The 21,446-nt window shown below is 33.0% G+C and overlaps 1 protein-coding gene across 4 annotated transcripts in view; it reads left to right on the top strand.

Annotated features, from left to right (window-relative positions):
* Window positions 1-21,446, top strand: part of FSTL5 (follistatin like 5) — a 527,078-nt gene that overhangs the window by 327,189 nt on the left and 178,443 nt on the right. For all 4 annotated transcript variants that reach the window (XM_036423990.2, XM_036423991.2, XM_036423988.2 and 1 more), the window contains exon 7: window positions 16,140-16,306. In XM_036423990.2, coding sequence (XP_036279883.1) covers window positions 16,140-16,306 — 167 coding nt within the window. The remainder of the gene's footprint in view (window positions 1-16,139; window positions 16,307-21,446) is intronic.

Genomic DNA, 21,446 nt, shown 5'->3' on the forward strand with positions numbered 1-21,446 from the left:
AACTGCGGTGGGAGCGCTAGATTCTTTCACCACTTAATGGCTCTATGACTTTAGGCAGGTTATACCCTTGCTCCCTGCTTTAGTGTCCCTAACTTCAAAATGGAATAATTATTCTAACTCACATAATCTGTGATGATTACATAAATAAAAACTAGTGCCCTAGCCACTTTGCTCAGTGGATAGAACATCATTGTGAGGACTTAAAGGGGCTCTGGTATAAGGCAGGTACCTAAGTTGCCGGCTCTATCCCCTAAGTTGCCGGCTCTATCCCCTCCTGGTCAGGTCGTGTGCAGGAGGCAATCTATTGATGTGTCTCTTAGACCTCCATGATTCTCTAAGTCTGTCTCTCCCCTTCTCTTCCATGCTTTCTAAAAAAAAAAAAAAAAAATCAATGGAAAAAATATCCTTAGGTGAGGATTAACAACAACAACAACAAAAAACACAACAAAACAAAACAAAAAACTAGTGAAGCATGGAAAACAGTATTCATTTGCACATAATAACTACTCAATGTATATTAGCTATTATTGTCACTTGTGTAAGTCATGTTTTACTGAAACCCTTTATTTTATTTATTAATATTCACTGCTGTTGCATGCTTCCTTTTATTATCTCTTCTGTACATTTTATGCTATTTTTAAAAACATCATCCTTGTTCTACTATTTATGACTATACAACATTGAAAATTACTTAATCTATGATCTAAAACCCCATCAGTAAAATGAGGATAGTAATACTACATGCTTCAACACTGAGTGTTCAATACTGAGATAAAAATGCAACACAATGACTAACATGTACTTAGAGTTCAATAAATTTTAGCTATTAAATGCATTATTGTTCTTAAAGTTGTTATTATTTGCTAAAAATAAATTTTAAGTGTATAAATAAAAAAGTAATAATATCACTAATGTACAACTTATATTTTATTTAGATTTTATTTCTCTGTTAAGTAGCAAAATCTATCCCATAAAATCTATAGTTTATCTCCAAACCATATCCAATACACTTCAATTTGTTTCTTTCTCTTGGCACTTCTGTGTATTACCTTTCACTTATCTAAATTAAATCTTGTCTTGTATTGCTCTTTTCCCATTTCTCACTTTTCATCACTCTGAAACTTTTCTGTACCTTCTACTGGCTTTTGCAGGCTATTTTGAAAATGTATCTGTAGCCCTGATAAATGCATACTCATCTTTCTGTAGATCAAACACAATGATACAACATGCTCTGAATTCCACTTGACTCATTTACTTAGAACATTCTTTTTCTATATATTTTAATGATTTATTTGGGTAATTTATGTTATCAGTAGTAGTAATAATGATAAATAACTAAACTTGAAAGAATGTGCACCTTAGAAACTAGATTAGAAATTATATTGGTTTGCTGTTCTTTTTTTGCATTTCTTGAAGCCTAAATTTCTGAAAAAAATGGGGCCAAAATTGTTGTGAATATTCTGTTTTTCTTTGTTTTTATAAAATATATTATTATTATTATTATTATTTTTACAGAGAGTAAGGGAGATAGAGAGTTAAAAACATCAATGAGAGAGAAACCAATAAACTGCCTCCTGCACACCTCCTTCTGGGGATGTGTCCACAACCAAAGTACATTCCCTTGACAGGAATCGAACTTGGGACCTTTCAGCCTGCAGATCAACACTCTATCCACTGAACCAAACCAGTTAGGACTATTCTGTTTTTCTTGATGAAGAAAAACCAAGAGAGCATATTTATAATAATTTCCTTCAATCCTCTCTAATATTTATACCTTTAATTAATTTAATGGATTTCTACAAGGGTAGTTTTTGTAAATTGGAAACTGAGAATATATCCAACTGTGTGATATGTAATAGTATACACACATGAACATATATGTGTGCATATATATACATATGTGTGTAAGTGTGCGTGTGTGTGTGTATAAATATTATTTCAGGCAGGTTTGGGGTTTAATTTTTTCCTTAAAAGCACATTTAAGTAAGTATTTCTTAGCAATGTATTAAAATCTAATTATACAACATGCCTTTAGGGGAAAATTATAATAATTATTTCTCTCACTAGAATTTTAATATTGTGCTCTTTGGGAGATTACTACATCCAGCTTTATGCTTTCATGATAATACATTAAAACCTTACTTCTTAAAACTACTAAATTAGAATTTTGATAAAAAATATGGATTATATAAAATGCTTTCTATTTAACTATGGTAATTACAACACTTGGTCTTTATGAGTATAAGAGGAATTATTTAAGGATCCCAGTGTGTTTCTGGATTGTCATTTTAACAAAATGGTGAGTTTTCTAATTATCTAAAAAGTTTGAATTATCTAAAAAGTTTGAATTATACAATATTAAATTGATAATTGGGCAATAATAGGAAATATTGTGTTCTATGTGTTCATTTGTATTACTGTTTCCAATATAAATGGGATATTAGTAAATACGCATTTAGAAAATATTATTGATACACTTTTTTGACCATATTAAAAAATAAAATAAAACCTATATTGGTTTATTATTTTTTATGGTGGCAATACTACTAATTGATATATTTCCACATACTTTAAATAATGTATGTGATCACTTTATTGATAAAGAGCAGTTAAGTAATTGTTTATCAGTTGTTACATTTTTAACTTTTTATTGAAATGATTAGAAACATATTTATTTAGAGTTTTATCTAATGGTAAGTTGAAATATTTACAAAATATCCTATATTACATATAGTCATTTGAGGGAGGTGTCCTTAAACCTATGCTTGTATTACTAATCTATTAGGAGATATCTCAGCTTAGTCAAAGGAGATTATAAATCTGAGAGCTGAGGCTTCTGGATACTTAAGTCTGAAAGATTTTTCTGGGGACAAGATTTCTTTGCATCCCTGTTAAGCAGAATAGAACCTGTCTTGACTGAAATGTTACTCTGGCAATGTTAACATTCCCCCTTGGAGCCTTCTCCACATTGGGAGCCCATGTTACATTTTCCTGATAAACTATAAAGCTGCAGACTTGACTCCTAACTTATTCGGTAGCTCCCTCTTTAATATGTGACACACCAATCAAATAAGCCTGTGGGAGGGGGAAGTAGAGGGTGTCCCTTGACATACTCATATGACAGCTATGCATTCAGAGCAGGTTGAGACAGTCCAAAATATGTCGCTGAACCATGCTTCTTTGGCTGTTGAGTCTTGGAGTAACTTCATTTTTTTATAAGAAGGATGAAAATATAAAAAGGATATGGGTCATTTCTTATTCCTTGTATTACTAACATCAAAGGTTCCAGTAGCACTGGAGGGGGAAAAAGCAATAGGTGATATGATTCTTCACAAAATATTTTCTCAGTTGCCTGGCTTTTATTCTGTATATTTCTCCTGTTGGATTAGCTGCACAAACTCTTTTTATTTTATTCTTTCTTCATCTTATTCATTCCCACTTATGCTCTCTTCCCAAAAAGGTTCCTTTTGTTACAATGTTAATGCTGTAAAACTTTAAAAGTTGGTTTCCTGCCAAATATACAGATGAATGTGTGTGTGTGTGTGTGTGTGTGTGTGTTTGTACATATTTTAAGAATTTTATCAATAGTGAACATCTATGGAGTGTTTTGCTTTTGCGCTAATCCTTTAGTTTCATTTTATTGTATACTAACTAGCATTCAACCAACACAAAACCAGCTGTTAATAATTTTATACATAGTACAGCGTTTGGTCATTTCTGAAAATAGCCTTAATTATAAATGAAACAGATTATAAAGCTTAAAATACTATGTTTTTTTTCTGTTGACATTTTATAAATGTACATTGAAATATGCTGCTAATTTATATGATTTTTAAAAAATATACCATCAAAAAATAATATTTATAATGAACAAACAATCTGATAAGTTATATATTTTATATCACAAATTAATAATACAAAATTCAGACTTAAGTATCATAATTGAACTGAACTCTGATAACATGTAGTTATTACAAGAAATGAATATAGTATCCAAGGCTAGAAATAATCAGAAGAGTTTGACCTAGTCTTTTATCTATTGTATTTAACCAAAAATAACTATTATACTTTTTTTTATATGTGAGGCAAATCACAGTTTAAGCTTTTATTTTTTAAGGATAACTGAAAATCTTTTTTGGATTTGCCTCCAACTTTTGTTGTGACGGCAGCTTAGCCCACCCTCAGCTGTAACAGAATGCTTGCTTATGTATAATCAGCCTACCTCTACCCCCTTGCTGCACTGTGCAGACCCACATCCTGGAACAGTAAGTTGCGTAGGCTTTGAACGGTAACCAAGTGCCTAGGTGTTAGCAGCTGGTGTCAGCTAGGAGACTATTATAACCTACTTTTCAGCAAAATAACTTTTAGAAAAACTCCCACATAGACCCAAAAGCAAGTAACAGAATCTGGGGTTATATATAACTGGGTTCAGCAGGACGGATTTTGCTCGGTTTTGGGAGTTGATTTCCCTGCACCAGCAGCACTGCTTCTGGAGTAAAGGTGAATTTCTGCATCCCCTGAATACGTGGTGGTCTGTTTTCCCGTCTGGTTATTTTGCTGTAACACTATTAAAAAGAAATGTGTTTAGTTTTCCTACTTAGTGCTGTTCAAAAATTTCCTCAAATAAGCAAGATAAAAAAATAGGGTACCTAAGTAAAATCTCCACAAATTCAAGAAACTTACTATAAATATTGAATTGGTATAAAAGACTGACATTTTTATATGTTAAAAAAAAAAATAGCCACAAAATGTAGAGTCTGATATTTGCTGAACTGGACTCCTTTTCTCAAATAAGCAGATATGCTTTAGCAAATCTGAGACCTGTACATATGGATTTAAATTAAAACCATGCCAGGTCTAATTTATGTAAATGTACTTTTAATATGTGCAACTTAATTCTAGTACATTAATTTTAGCAATCTATGTACAGAGCATCTATTCACACTCACTGTGTTAAGTGTATAATTGTTTATGTCTTTTTTGATGTTGTTCTGATAATAAATGACCCTAAATCTGAATTTTTAGGCATTTAGGTAGCATTTGATTTGACAGAGCTTCCAATTGTACAGTATTTACAGAGGATTCATAAAAACCTGTAGTTTCAAGGTAGTGATATTGTTTTAAATCATGCCTGGAAGTCCTAAGAGAAGTACATTTTAAAGTAATTCAAACTACATCATATGCAGAAAAGATGCATCCCTAGCTTTCTAAATGACATAAATCCCATCATTGTATGAGTAATCATAGGATTGTAAAAATCTTTAAATGTAGCGTTTTTGTTTTTATTTTGGTTTGTTTGGGGAGAAGTAATAATAGATCAGGACAGAATGAATAAAGGCTGTGGCAGTCCTTGGTTGATGGACAGCCCTAGGGACCCTACCTGTATATGAATCTCATGTACTGGGCCTCTAGTGTATATATATTACTTGTCCTCTCATTAATACTTTGTAAACTCCCTCTGTCTTAAGTATGAATGAGAGGAAATTAAGATAAGCAAATATTGATGATTTTCCTGAAAAGAAAACCTAATTTCTGATTGTCAATGAAAGAATGCACCGGATAAGTTAAAAAGGTAAGGAAGAGTTTATCCAATGCTTTTCATATAGGAGTTAAGACTATGAAAATAGGGAGAGAGACTGAACTCAACTCCACCGAAACAATGGGTAGCAGATACAAGCTCTGGAATGAATAAGTGGAAATTGCTGAAGGACAAAAGGGTGGAGGTGAAGTTAATCAACTTTATTAGACCAAAGGTGTCTGTTAATTGGCACTTACTAGAGATTTAGTCTCCTACACTTCCATAGAGACTGGTGTAGGGACACTGTCTTACTTAATGACCATATTTCAAAGGCCCTTGAGAAAGACATTCCAAAGTTGTACGATTGTCAAGAAGATTTATACCTCAAAAGGATAGATAAAGTTTTTACAAAGTTTTTAAATTTCCTAAAATAAATGCTCTAAGACAGGGGTTTATAATCTCTATAGGTTTTGTCTAAAGTTTAGTCAAAGCGAAGGAATAAGCCTGCCTTGGTCAGATCTTGGTCCCTCTGATTTCCTAGTCAGGGGGTAGCAGAGTTGGCAAATGCTCCTTGGAAGATTTTCCTTCTTTAAAGCATTTCTTCCCCAAAGCATTTGGTGGTTCAAGTCACATTTGAATTAAAACGTTGCCTATTCAAATGTAAACGCTTTCTTGGAAATCAAGCTTGTTCACAGATTAGCACTGTGAAAAATTCACACAGGATCATCTGATTGCTTCCCTACTGGCTGAGAAATGTGCCCTGGGCATCACTATTTTTATTGGATGTAAAAGAGAGAAGGAATGATAATTGTTCTACAATCTACATTAGGGGTGTCGAACTCAATCAGATGGAAACGCAGTGGAGTGCAGTGATGACAGCGCGGTGCAGGCCACATTGCAAGGCCTGGCAGGACGAATTTGGCCCGCGGGCCTTGTGTTTGACAAATGTGATCTACATGATAAAGTTGGATAAGATAGACCCCATGGGATGCTACTATCAGGGAGTAATAAATTACATTTGGACAGGACATATTTAACTCATTTTTACACTTTGCACTGTACTCTAGGAGTAGCAACTGTCATAGTTATTATAAAACATATATTTGTTATTTACATACCTCTCAAAGAAGATTTAAAAAAAATGCATTGCTTGCTTACAAACTCACCTACAGTGATAAACGCATAATATGCCAATTAGACTGGACATCCTTTCAGATGTCCTTCTGGACGACCTTCCAGATGAAGCTGGGGCTGCGAGGGAAGCCCAAGTCCCAGGTGCCGGAGGGAAGCAGGTGCCGGCAGTAGGGGAAGGAAGGCCTACTCTTGCACGAATTTCGTACATTGGGCCTCTAGTCTATATATATAAATGGGAGCAGTTTCCAGGTATTCTGCATGCAAATTATCTTATGCTTAGTGTTCTGAACCTAAACAATGAGTAGAATTCAATAGATCACATTTAAATTACTAAGGCATGTGCAAGGAATGTAGAAACAAGCAAACATAGTGTCTCACGGACTAGGCAACATTCTGTAAAGGGCCCAGAGAGCAAATATTTTAGTTTCTGCGTGACATAAATTTTCTGTATCAGCTAGTCAATTCTGACTATACAGCACATGTGTCAAACACAAGGCCCGCGGGCCAAATTCGTCCCGCCAGGCCTTGCAATGTGGCCCGCACCGCGCTGTCATCACTGCACTCCGCTGCGTTTCCATCACAATGACAGTTTATGACTGTTCAGTAAACCATTCGGCCCTCGATTTAGGCTGGATTTTAGATTTTGGCCCCTTCTCTGATTGAGTTCGACACCCCTACTATACAGTAATACATGGCTTAACAATGAAGAGAGTTCTGAAAAATTTGTCCTTGGGTGATTTCATTGTGGTGTGAACTTCATAGAAGCCACTCACACAAACCTAGATTGTATAGCATGCCCCCACACCTAGGTTATGCAGTATAACAGTATGGCCCATAACATTTACTCAGCCTAAATATTAGTTTGTAGTATATGAGTGTATAGCTGAGAGCAGCAACCCTAGATGCCAGCATAAATAATGAATGGGTATAGCTGAGTTCCAATACAACTTTCTATGTAAAAACGTGATGGTGGGCTAGACTTGGCCCATGGACATAGTTTGCCAAGCCCAGGACTGTGGTAAACATCTGCTAACACGAACAAAACGCTAATATATTCAACTCCTTTACAGCCTACCTAAGTTAATGCTCCTCTTGCAAACATATGAGTGATGTGCATGTTGTGAGAGAAAAAAGAAAAAAGAAAAAAAAGAAGGCAAGAACTAAGAAGAATTAAGAATTTTTCAGTAAACTTGGAATTGACAAGAAAAAGAAAGGCTCTGTAGACAGAAATGTCTTTAGAGTTGAAAAGGGCAATTCATTAGCTGATTAGAGCTTGACTGGTTTGAGAATAGCAGATTCTCTTTTTGTAACTTTCTGTTCATCAATCTTGCGAAGCTGTTGACCTGTGCATTCAAAGAGATTCCCAGGCTCACAGCTGACTAAACCTGATGTCATCCCAAGTATAAATGAATAAATTGTTATTCCAATCTGAACAAAGATATTCTGTGATTTTTATTAGTTCAGTAATCCCCAATAGCCTAATTAATTCTGAATGAATTGTTAAATTTGTTTCTGGATTTGCATAGCTGAGACCCCTTCGTCAGACGCTGTGAAGAGCTGCCAAAATGTCCAACTCCAGTGGCCAGCTCCCCATCTTTCACATCTATTTGCTGTAACATATTAGAGAATCTTTAACTGAAAAACTTCATAGTGAAGGCAAATGCTCTGGAACCTACTTTCAGTTTTATCAGTAATAGCAGCATGTTAAGGCAAGTAGCAATCTCTTTTATCTGAATTGTTTTAATTAGGCAAACAATACTAAAGTGTTTTTTTTGTTTTGTTTTTTTTTTGTTTTATGTGTGTGTGTGTGTTTCAGTCTGAAAGTCTCTGGTTCTATTACACTGAATGCAGGGGATAATTCATTCATTGAGCTCTGTATGACTGACAGTAATCTTAAAAATAGTGAAAAAAAACCTTAAATTTATTAAAGAAAGAGCAAATAACATGTCATTTGATTGACTCCAACATTAACATCCTGGGGTTTCTAGAGATAAGTTGAAGGAATAAGTTGAAGGCTAACATTCTTTCCTTTTTTCTCTAATGGCTTTTTAACACACCACTGAGCACACTGTTAACATACAGAAATGGGTATTGATTAGCTGATTGCTTTACCCTGACTGACAAATGAAGGTACACAGCAAACTCTTCATGTTAGTTTATCTCCTTCTTATGTCTATGCAGTTTCTCTTCTTAGTTTACTAAAACCTTTTAAAATTATTAAAGATGGAAAGTTAATTCAGTATTTTATGCATTTAGTAATTCAGGTATTTAGAGTGTAATATCACTTTCTGAAATCATATAATGTTTTTATACCAATATTCCATAATTTTAAGGGAGAGAGTGATTATTACTATGTTCCATAGTCTTTTATTTTTTTAATATGCACATATTTAAGTACAACCTCAAGGACATGTACTCTACATGCAAGAGTAGAGCCAAAGTAGAGCATAAGCTGCCTGATGAGCCATGAGCCTGGGTTTTTCCTCTTATTAAGTAATATCTATGAAAATAAAATCAATATGATTTTACATAAACAGTTCCTTTCTCAAAGTGATCATGTTTCGTCCCTAAACATGGTGAAATGGTGCCTATCTTAAGCTACAGATACTTCAATAGTTCTTTACTTTTTAAAAATATACATTTTTTTTTATTGTTGCTAGTATTACAGATGTCTCACTTTAACCCGTTTACCCGCCTCATCTCAGCCCCTACCAATCCCCCAGGCCTTCACTCCACTATCACCTGTGTCCATGGGTAATATAAAAAAGTATATGTATATAAGTTCTTAGTTTATATCTTCTCATTCCCTCCAACCCCCACACCAAGTCTTAACAGCTGCAGCATATTCTGAGTTTTCTAAAGGCCAGGTTCTGTAATTTTAAAATGTGATCTCTTATTTTTACAATATGGTTAAAAGCGGCCATTTTTACTTTAAAGATTAAGAGTCATAAAGTTTAAATAATTGTCAAAAGCTTCCAAATAGTGTATATATATATATTTTTAAATATATTTTTATTGATTTTGTACAGAGAGGAAGGGAGAGAGATAGAGAACTAGAAACATCGATGAGAGAGAGTCATCGATCAGCTGCCTCTTGCACACCCCCTACCGGGGATATGCCCGCAACCAAGGTACATGCCCTTGACCGGAATTGAACCCGGGACCTCTCAGTCCCCAAGCCGACGCTCTATCCATTGAGCCAAACCAGTTTCGGCCAAATAGTGTATATTGAAAGTTAAACTGAGGCAGGCATCGAAGTCATGTCTTGGATCTGGGTTTTATCCTTCATGCTATTCAAACTTCATTGTCAGTAGCATGTATCTTTTCAAGATGACTACTTTGCAAGATGTCCAAAGACAAATATTTTTTCTTTTGGCCAGTTCTGATTAAGGATCAGAACTCTTTCGGTTTTTGCATTAGCCATCCTTAATATGTTGGGGAAGTCCCTATTTGATCACAAAATGGCTGCTAAAGCTTCAATATATTTTTTAATATAACAGCATCAGAAATTAAAAAAAAAAATCAGGATCACATCAGCATTTACTGCATAGGGTGGTTTTGAAGATTAAATGAAGTATTAAATGAAGTAAAATAAATATTTAGGACAATGTTTGAAAAATAGTGCTCAGTAAATCTGACATTTATTCTCTTTTACACTAGCTCAACAAGGAGCAACTCACTTGTAAAGAAATGTTAACTTTGGCAGAATATACCTTGAACTGTCAATGTCTTATTATTCCAGCCTACACAGTTTTAATGTTAAAATCATCCAGTTGTATGCAAATTTAAAGTTTTCCAAATAATAAAATTAACTTAACTACTTTGGGCAGCTATCTAATTTTCTGTTGGAGACAATTTTTTTAGGTCAGGTGTCAAATGGAAACTATTCTTCATAAAAAAGAATTATTTTCCAGTTATTAATGTCATACATATCACTGAATGAATAGGCTTCTCCTTCACATGTTTCACTTTAAAATTCAAATGTATATAATTATTTGAAAGAAAGAAAGTTGAGCAGAAAAGTTGAATAGTAATTGTGCTATATTCATGAGACATCAGAAGGAATATCAAATTCATAAAAAAATGAAAATGAGACTGACTATTGTTAACATGTAAAACTACTTCAAGTATTATCAAAATACAGTCATATCTATTGTATAATATTGTATTGTCATTACAGTTATAGAGAGAATAAAAATGAAACTCTACTTTTGCACAAAACCTTTGCTTCACTCTTTTACAGAATATATTCTGTTGAAGTATTTTTATATATTTCCCATTATTTTTAAATCCCACCAATGACATAGGAAAAAGTGACCTTTTTATTCTAATGCCTAAATATTTTTATTTCTGCTTGTGATTCTAAGTCCTGTTCATGTCTTTCAAATAATTCCATCCTTACTCTTATTGAAGTTTTATAGTATAAATTATAATGCAAGCATATAATAGTTTATAGATAAGTAATTAGTATCAAAAGTTCTAGACATTTTATCATAATAAGTTAGTGTATGTCTTGGCCTCTCTCACGCATTAGCATGTATCTTAAAACAAACTATTTCTTCAAAAAAGATAATACCAGAATAGCCCAATTAGTTAAGGAGCTTGTCCTTGAGTAATTGTCATTTTCTATTATAAGAATAACTCATTTATTCCACCTAAGATTTCTGTCTTTTTTTGTTTGTGTGAAGTGTTTCTGAATGAATAATTTTATTATTATGTTTTTAATTAGTAATTTATTTTAGTGAAGTAGAGAAGGGAAAATATATGTTATTTTAAAATATTATGGGAATTTTTTTTCCTAGGCTTCATTCTTATTATAGGAGCATGATCAGGGCAATAAGATTATATAAGACTAGCATTTAAGTGGATTAAATGAAATATTCAATATAAGTTTGAATTTAGGAAGTTGAAAAGTTATAGTTATTTAGAGGTACATAATTTTTATGATAAATTATGTTCTTGTGATATTGAAATAATTTATTTTCAAGTAAAGCTACTAAAATTACCTCTTTTTTAAAAAGTATTTTATTGATTTTTACAGAGAGGAAGGGAGAGGGATAGAGAGTTAGAAAAATCGATGAGAGAGAAACATTGATCAGCTGCCTCCTGCACACCCCCCACTGGGGATGTGCCAGCAACCAAGATAAATGCCCTTGACCAGAATAGAACCTGGGACCCTTCAGTCCGCAGACCAACACTCTATCAACTGAGCCAAACCAGTTTCAGCTTTTCAACTGGCATATCACAAGTATTCATAACATTTTTTCCCAATCTGTTCTATTTTAGTCACATACTACAATATTTTTACCCAAATTCCTATTAGTATTCTTATTAACTCGTTGCTATTGGAACAAATTATTTATTACTACTTACCTGCTATGGTTGAAGTTGTGTTCAACTATACTTGTCTTTTTGGCTTCAGATTCTGCCAGAGGAGACTTACATTTTTTTTTTTTTATTCCTTTAAAGTACTCTCTTAATATTCCTCTAAGCCAACTTGTGAAAATGAGAAAGAGACCTGCAGGGAGAAACTATTTTACAAGCTCTTAGCTCTCGTAGTAATCAAATGAAAAAAGCTGGTCTGGAAATGACAAAAATAGTCTTCATTCATAACATGAGATCAGAGGAAACACCATAGCTTGAGCTATTTTCTTGAGTACTTGAAATGGCCTCTGATAGAATGCACAATTTACATACTGGAAATAGTACTGAAGTATTTTTTTAATGCTCAGTATTATTTGTTATAGCTAGCCTATATGTTTTTATTTTTACCTTTTGCCATGGCATCAGATTACTTTTGATATTGTACAATGGATAATTTTAATTAAAAACCTTTCAAAAGTGCATTATAATTGGAACTGAAGGAATGAAGCAGGTGCTAAAATGATTGATGTATGTTGTTGCAAAGCAGTTGTCTGTATATAACCAACATAAGGAGTTTGTGGGTAGAATATTATATAATAAAATATGCCATTGTTAATGCATATTTATAAGATATAAATTATCCATAATTGGTAAAGGATTATTTTCACTATTGTTCTTTGAAACTCAAATTTCTATACTAAACTACAATCACCCAAATATACACATACTCAGAGACAACCAGTAGCTCTTAAAATCAGTTTTAAATTCATTTATAGATTGATTCATAGGTATTGTTTCAGAATATTTATGCATTTCTAGATATAACAACCATTTATAAAACATAAGTATGATATGTTTTATGTCTTTTATTCATCATGAAAGCATTTTTGATAAAATTTAGAACTTAAAGATAAAAATGTTTAACATTTGTGATTTTGAGAGATAAAATCTTTACTTGTTAATAACTATCACAAAGATTAGGAAAGGTGAGCACAATAGTTATGAAGAGAAAATAAATCTTACTATTAAATTATTTAAGAAATGGATCACTCGATTTTGATAAGTAATAAGTGAATATAATTGAATTTGTACATGTAATTCTATGTAATATATTAGGAGAGAGTTGACACATAGCTTGAAATATGTAGGAGAGAAGTTCTACATAGTTTCAAAATGCCTATCATTATTTAATAATAAATATTACTGAGATAATCTTAAAATCAATTTAAAGTTAAATAAAAAGCTTTGCATGATAATATTCCTGAGTGGATAGTAATTCTTATTTCAAATTATGCAACTTCTCAAAAAATTACATTTTAAGAAGTTGTCTCATATAACGTTATGCCAAACCTCAGCATTTATTCTAATGTGTTAATATGAACTAATTAGCATTGTAATGTGTAACTCCCCAAATCTCACCCAATTCAAGTGACCTGGAACCTAATACCAGATACAGGAGGTTAGTGAAGAGATTCCGAGGTGACTTAATAGCAGTTGTATTTCTAAATGTCAGAATAGCCAATGCCAGCATGCTGTTTTTAGAACCAGATGTTCCATTATATCTTACATGATTTAATAGGGACAAGATGCTGAAATTTAGGAATGTTATTGGAAAATTATAAATAATTCTTATATGATACTCTACATAATGCTATTACTTTTAAAATATTCTCTCTTCCTTTCCTATAGTTTATAATTTTCATTTTTTAAAAAGAAACACTGCAAATTTTAATTTATTCTATGCTTAATTGGTCAAATATAGTTTCTTTTAGTGATTTTATGTAAATACATAATTGTATGTATGTATATATAGCATAATGAGTATTAAAGAAAGCAAATTGAAAGTATTTCTTATGCTCTTATTTAAAAAACACTGAAATAAAATGTGAATACAGATAAATGCCATGAGGGAACATTAAACTGGCAATACAACTGACTGAGCAAGATGCTTGTTGTCTATTTCATTCATTCAGTGATGTAATGACCAAAAAAATAAACTTGGGCTGAGTGTCTCTTTTAGGGCTTAAAAGTATGCCTGCCATCTTCTTTGACAAAACAAAACAATGATAACTTAAATAACCTTATCTTTTAGATTTAGATACTAGAATTTATATAAGTACATACAAAAGTCAGTATATTTCTGTTATTTTCACCAGAAAATAGTGTGGCAGCCAGTGATCCTGTTACCGTACAGTTGTGGAGTGCCAGGAATGATGCAGGGGAATATTCTTACACTGAGCATGCCAAAGGCTAGAAAGATGAAAGGACAGTGTCTGAGCATGAAAAAAGCTAGAAAGGTAATAGTATAGAAAAAGAAAACCCACCCCTCCCTATAGGGACCGTGGGATTGAGAAGGAAGGTGAGATAATCTTTGGGAGTGGAATCCACCATTCTCCCGGGTACTGGCACCTGAAAAATCCTCTTTTCTTTTGCACCAGATCATGTCTCAGGAGTTTGGCTTTTGCTGCCATAGACATCTGAAACCATTTTGTTCCATTCTAATCCATGACATCTGAGATCACAACATTAACCTAACATGTGTATGCAGGGAATTATTCTGGCTTTCTGATAAAAGATGTGTGCCGTTTTAAACTTGTTATAGTACCAACAAATTAAAGATCTATTCTATAAATACAAGATGCCTGGTACATAAATCTGTGCACTGGTGGTATCAGGCCAGCTCTCTCCCCCAACCGCCCCACCAAGGGGGAAGTTCAGGGGTGGGGCCAGGAGATGCTGGAGGTTGGGTGCTAGCCCCACCACGAATGGGGGCCCAATTGGGGTCAGGCCGGTGGGGAAAGGGGCCTTGGGCAGTTAGCCGGGAAGCCTCACCCCATATTGAAGTGGTGGGCCTGATTGGGGGCTGGGCTAGCTGGGGGAGGGATCACAAGAGGTTGGGGGGTGATTGGGGCCCAAATCAGACCAGTTGGCCACCATAGTACGTGTCATAGCTACCAGTCATTCCAGTTGTCTCTCATTCCTGTCATTTGGCTTTTGTATATAGAGATTTTATTAAATTTATTTGTTAGTATTTTTCTTCCTCCTCAAGAGTAATACAGGATAGAAGGTAGAATGATGAAAGGGAATTAGAGTGGGGGTTTCTGAAGGAGACATCAATGATTGCACCTGATCATAATTAGTACAAAGTATAGCACCACTTACATACACCACTCAATCACCCATGAAAAATGTCATCAATCTAACAAAGAAACAAAGGACAATTATTGTGCCCCTAACTACCATAGAAATTTCAGTTAGAATAGTGATTTGTGATATTTCTAACCTGGATAAGATTGAACAAATTCAAAATGCAAGACTAAATCATGGCTTCAGAAATTAGAGTGTTTGTGAAAGTCAGTTAAAAAGTAAAGGGTAGTTATCACTTGGATGAAAACTGGTAGGATTATTTGAGTCATCATCTCTCAGGAGAATGGACTAAAACAGAGTTATTAATTTCCAAAGTTGGTAAGGATTGTCTGAAAACAGAAAAGGAAAGCCAAAACCAGATTATAAACTATATGTTTGCTTCAGCATAATTATTACAAGAAATGTACTTAATGATTATTTTAAAATAGTATAATTAGCTTTAAATTTTAAAGATCAGATAAAGGCAACTATCAGAATTTCACTTAATTGCTCTTTGGTTGGTGAAGTTCAGTTTTTCCTTCTTCAACTTTGCAAATAAATCTTATTCCTTTTGAGTCAATTTATGTTTCCCAGCATAATGATGTATTTTATCTATTCAGCTATGCCTGTGTTCTCTGAAGACAGCCAGCAATGATCTCAGCTTACCTACAATATAAATCTATCAATGAATAAACAATATCATTTTTATTTCAATGCTAATGACACACTACTTGTCACTTTGGCAGTTAAATAATTCATTTCTCTTTTGGGTGCAACTGCCAGACTTATAACTCTACTTCTGATATTCATTTCATGTTTAATAGTTCTTTCCCTCATGAGGATGCTTGTCAGTCAATTAAATGGAAATGTCATTCTGACCTTTCATTGGAAAAAAAATTACTCTTTTTTTATTTTATCACAAGCCTTAATTGCTAGTATTTAAAAAGTGTATACAAACTATGTGCTCATCAACATTACTGACACTCTCTTTTTATAGAAGTTATCCAGTTGAGTCTGCCTGAAGATCAGAAAGTAAGCATTACAGCGGCAACTGTGGGACAAAGCGCTGTTCTGAGCTGTGCCATTCAGGGAGCCCTGCGACCTCCCATCATTTGGCAGAGAAACAATATCATTCTAAATACCTTAGATCTGGAAGACATCAATGTGAGTACATCAATAGACCTTGCTTTGTAACTTGTCTATGTCATATAATGTACTCTAGATTTTGTGAAGTCTGAAGAGCTTAATGAATATTGGATGCAGAGTAGAAGAGAATTATTGACACATTGTCATATTCATTCTACTGACCAGGAAGTGCTCTGTAGATGATTTGAAATTATCTAAATCACTTGTATATGTGTGGTAAGCAGGTTATGGAGCACTGTAATAGGTATGACATCACATCAACATGTTTCTCCACTCTGACTCACTCCTATAAATTCATAATGTAGATTCAATTCAGTGTAGGGTATAGTTCCACAGGTAAAAAACAAACAAACAAAAAAAACAACAAAACAAAACACAACACTTAAAGCAGAATAAACTTCCCAGTATTCTTTTGTTTCTTTCATACTATCTGCTGAAAGTGAGCATCAAAAAGTGATCATCCTATATGTTGAAAAGAAGTAGAAATTTTATGTTAGGGGATGTCTATGGAAATGCGGTGGTACAATCCTTTGCCTTGGTGATTTTGTTGTTTTATGATCTCTTTGCATATAAATTTTAATTATTTTTAATCACTCAAGAAAGCCATTGTCTATCGCCTTATTCTTTGCTGCTTTATAAAGAACTGCTAACACAGGCCCAAGAGTCACTCCTGTTTGTTACATCTTACTAATTAATATTTTATAATATCCTCAATGATTCAAAAACTGGTAGCTTCTGAAATATAAATTTGTTTATTTTGATAATTTTTTCTCAATTTACTTATGTTAAAGTTCTTTGGGAACTTTCCTCAGAGAATATAAGTACAATAATGTTAATTCTCTAAGCTGTTAAACTGTTGTGGCATGAAAAGCTATAATCTCAGGAGCATGCAATATTCTTTAAGAGGGGCTTATAGGCGTGGCAAAGGTGAGGTCAATTTGCATGATTCTTTTTTATTAGGTAGCATCTCTGTCATTACTATCAACCTTTCCACTATTATTTTCCAGAAGACCATGTACTTTAGGATGTTATGGTTTGAAAAATCTCAAAATAAGCTCATTTATATTGTTTCAAAAGTAAGGAAGAGTGTTATGTGTGTTGTTCTGTGGACAACTTGCAATGGTGGACCTACGCTTGTGCATGTATCTTGTAAATTAATTTGCTTTCTTCCTAATTTTTGAGTATGTTCTAAAAGTTCCAGATTTCTAGAATGATTATAGAAAAGTTAGGTAATTAAAATATATGTAAATATCAGATAAATTCTAGAATCAATAAATTGATTTTTATTGGATACAGTTATTTTGGATACATTTCATAGAATAGATACATTTTGAGGATTTTAAAAACACTTTCAATATTTTAAAAAGTTTCAATTTTATTTCAAGCCATATTTAGTTAAATTGAACAAGCATTCATAACCTAGAGTGTAGACATAACTACCAGTTTCAAATAAAGCTGCAGAGAATAGCCAAATATATTTTTGAAAGAAGAGATATTTATTTAATTTCCCAATATAACCCTGGTGTTTTCTGTTTAGTACTAAAATTTCAACTGTCAAATGATCTAAATAAATTTAATCCATTTACCAATATAAACTAAAGCAATTATAAAATATTAAGAATTGTACTTTATTTTATATTTACTTCTGCTTAAATAAGGCCTTCACCATGTAAATAACTTCAGACATAAAAGCTCAGATGTTCAGCTTCAATGGTACCTTCAGTGGGCCAGTCCCACTGTACTGCTTGTGTATTTCTGGCTTCTCACTCCCCAGAGCTCTCCTAAATAGTCTGTGAACTCTCTATATCTTTATTAAGTCTCCTTTCTGCTTAAAACTAGCTAGAATGAGTTCCATTGTTTGACAGTAACAATAGGTCTAATTAATTTTTGGGATCTATTATGTTAAGAAACATCTATAAGTATATCTCCTTAAAATGTATTTTGTCTGATATGTTGACATCCATATCTAATAACAAGATAATTTTACTGTAGTGAATTATAAGATAATTTTACTGTAGTGAATTACATCCTTACTTTGTTTATAATCAAAGTATACTTTCTAAAAGTTCAGATATGAATCATATTTATAACATTTTATTATTTTATCTATTTCCACAAAAGTGGGTTTAATTCTCATTAAATTATGTAAAGTTAAAAAATAAGTGCCTTTCATGCCAAAGGGAATCAGTGACAATTTGCAATAATCTTTCTAATTATTTAACATGTAAGGTAGGACTTACTATATATTTACTTAATATACAAATACCTTTTTTAAATAGCATAATTTTTATATCCATTTAAAAATGCATCTCCTCACTTTTATATCCACCTAGACCATGCTTACATGTGGAAGAAGAGCCCCTTCATGAATTATTATACAAAGATAATTTTATTCATTTAATAGAATGGATTCATATTACTACTTACTATTTCACTACCTCATTATCTCATAACCCTAAAAATAACTCCATGAAGCAGAGATTCTTATCCTTTATTGACACTGAAGATACCTATGCTAAGACAGTGAAGCCAAAGGTTGTTGACCTAATGAATGGTGCCTCTGGGGTGTTTACAGAAGCTGATTGACTCTAGATCATAAACTTGATCTGTGAGATTTTTGTAAATGTATATTGCCCTTTGGAAATTATATTCCTACTAATTTTGTCCCTATATTTTATGAACAGATTTAATATTCTCTGATATTATGTGTGATACTGATTGATATTCAACTGATGTTTGGAGCCTTTTCATTTTGCCTGTTTTCTCTTTTGTACCAAATGAATAAAAGGACATCACTTAACTATTAGAGAGAATATAGACACAGTGGTTTGCAGGAAGGGCTGGAGTTACAGACTGTCTGGATTTCAATTAATATCCAGTTTCTTGCGAGTTATGTGCCCTAAAGTAAGTTAAATTTCCCAATTCCTAAGCAAAAATTGAAGAAAGAATAAACTCATTTTTGTGAGTGTGAGAAAACTATTGAGATAAGCCTCTTAAAGCTGGTTACACTCTTGAGAGAAACATCATTAGAGGATAGAATTGGAAGGACTGGCAGAGAAGAGTGAAGAAATGAGAGGAAATAAAATGTAGCACTATTTCAGATTTGCTCTCCTTACCAAGAGAAATTTCTAGCAGAGATTTTTATTTTCTTTGTTCCTGAGAGAAATTAGGTTTAAAATCCTAGTCATTATTGTGTGTATCTTATTTATAATATCTCTAAATTTTTCACCGTTCACTAAATTACATTATAATCTGGTCTTTATTCAACACTGAAATCAAATGATGCCATATCAACCTAGATTTCAGTTCTAGTTGTATAACTTACTAGCTATGTAACACGATGAAACGATTTAAGCTTCAATCTATTTGTCTATAAAAGGAGAGTTGATTATTAAATCCAATGACACATATCAAGTGTTCAATAAAATGTTATTTATTTTATCACTATCTACAGCTTGATTCAATATGGCATTGCTGACTGTATTTAATAACAAATGTGGAGCCCCATGAATATATTATTTCTTTGAAAATAACCTGATATAATATACATTATTATGTCTTTCAACAACTTTTATAGGTAAACTTGATAAAATACATAATTCTCAGGTAATTTTGAATTTCAGATATACTATAAATAATTTTTTTGTTATAGGTATGTACCAAATGTTTCATGGGATATTCTTATATAAAAATTATTCTTGTCTATCTGACATTCAACTTTATCATATGTATTTGCTAAAACTGGCACTATATTTAGCTGAAATTGGTTTGAAAGTGGTTAAGCCACTTTCTTATTAAGTGATACAGTGGTTTATATCACTGAGATTAAAAATTTAATCTATTCATGTGAATTTAATCAATTCCCTTGCAAATTCCTGTTGTTTTCTCACTATTAGTATTTGTTTTGTAACTTGTTTTCTACATCTATCTATCCTGTGTTAGGAGTTGTGTCCAGCACTGAATAGAAGAGACTAAAAAAAATAGTGAACTAAATCCACAGGAGGTTATTTTTCCATAAAATATATTGTCCACAGCTGGCATGACTGCTCCACAAAGCATCTAGAACTCAAACTCCTACCTTCTTCCTGACATTCCAAGAGCATGGCTTTCATCTTCAGGTCATGTCAGGGTTCAAGAAGGCTGTTGGAGCTCCAGCCACCAATCTATATTCCATCAATCTATAGTCCAGGTCCACAGCCGTACAAAGCAGGTCCAAGATAAATGGTTCTTATTTCTGGAAATCCCACAACTGGTTATGGGTCGCTCATGAGCAATAACTGCAATAACTGTACCAGGGAGGCTGGTAAATACAATTGTTCACATAGGCACACTGCTCAGCCTTCTGTTACAATGGAGGGACAGGAGAGGAATCTCTACTTCCCTATCAAAGGCTATCCAAGAGTATACAGTGTTCTACTTTATGATTTTTTGTTTTTGTTTTTCTTCATTGATTCAATATGATTATCCATCTTAATTCAGATCAAAGCAATTCTGCATAGCATCTTTATGTCTTTGGTATTTATGTCAGACTTCAACTTATTTCTTTGATTGTTTTTGTTTTTTTATAGGCCTTTCCTTAACTATTCTACTATTTTTTTTCTTTTTTGTATCCACTTGGATGAGTTTCCTCTGATGGTTCTTAAGATAGTTTTATACATACATGATTCTCACAATGTATAGTTGAACTCCACTTAAATCAAAGCATTCTGTTGATTTTTTAAAAACATACTCAAAGACAATAAAACAATTGAAATGATTATTTTAATTCAAACCCAAATCCCATTGCAGGTGTGGTAGCTTGCTAGGTATTTTAAAGTGCTTGAGTTTTGAGTTTTTGGTTTTTTTTTAGTTCAAATTTGGCAAAACTAATTCTGGTAGATAACATTCAAAGCATAATAAAATGCTCCTTATTTGTCTGGATTTTAAAGCCTTTCATTACTTAATAAATAATATTACATCTTGCTCAGGCTAGATGTATCGTCCAGCTGGTTAGAGTATTGTCCTGTATACCAAAAGGTTTCTGGTTCAAATTCCCAATCAGGGCCTATATCTAAGTTTCATGTTCAGGTGAGTATTGTAGACAACCATTGATGTTTCACTTTCACATGAATGTTTCTCTCTCTTCTCTCTCTCTCTCTCTCTCTCTCTCTCTCTCTCT

Source organism: Pipistrellus kuhlii, unplaced genomic scaffold, assembly GCF_014108245.1.
Source record: "Pipistrellus kuhlii isolate mPipKuh1 unplaced genomic scaffold, mPipKuh1.p scaffold_m20_p_8, whole genome shotgun sequence".
In the NCBI taxonomy this organism is placed as follows: Eukaryota; Metazoa; Chordata; class Mammalia; order Chiroptera; family Vespertilionidae; genus Pipistrellus; species Pipistrellus kuhlii.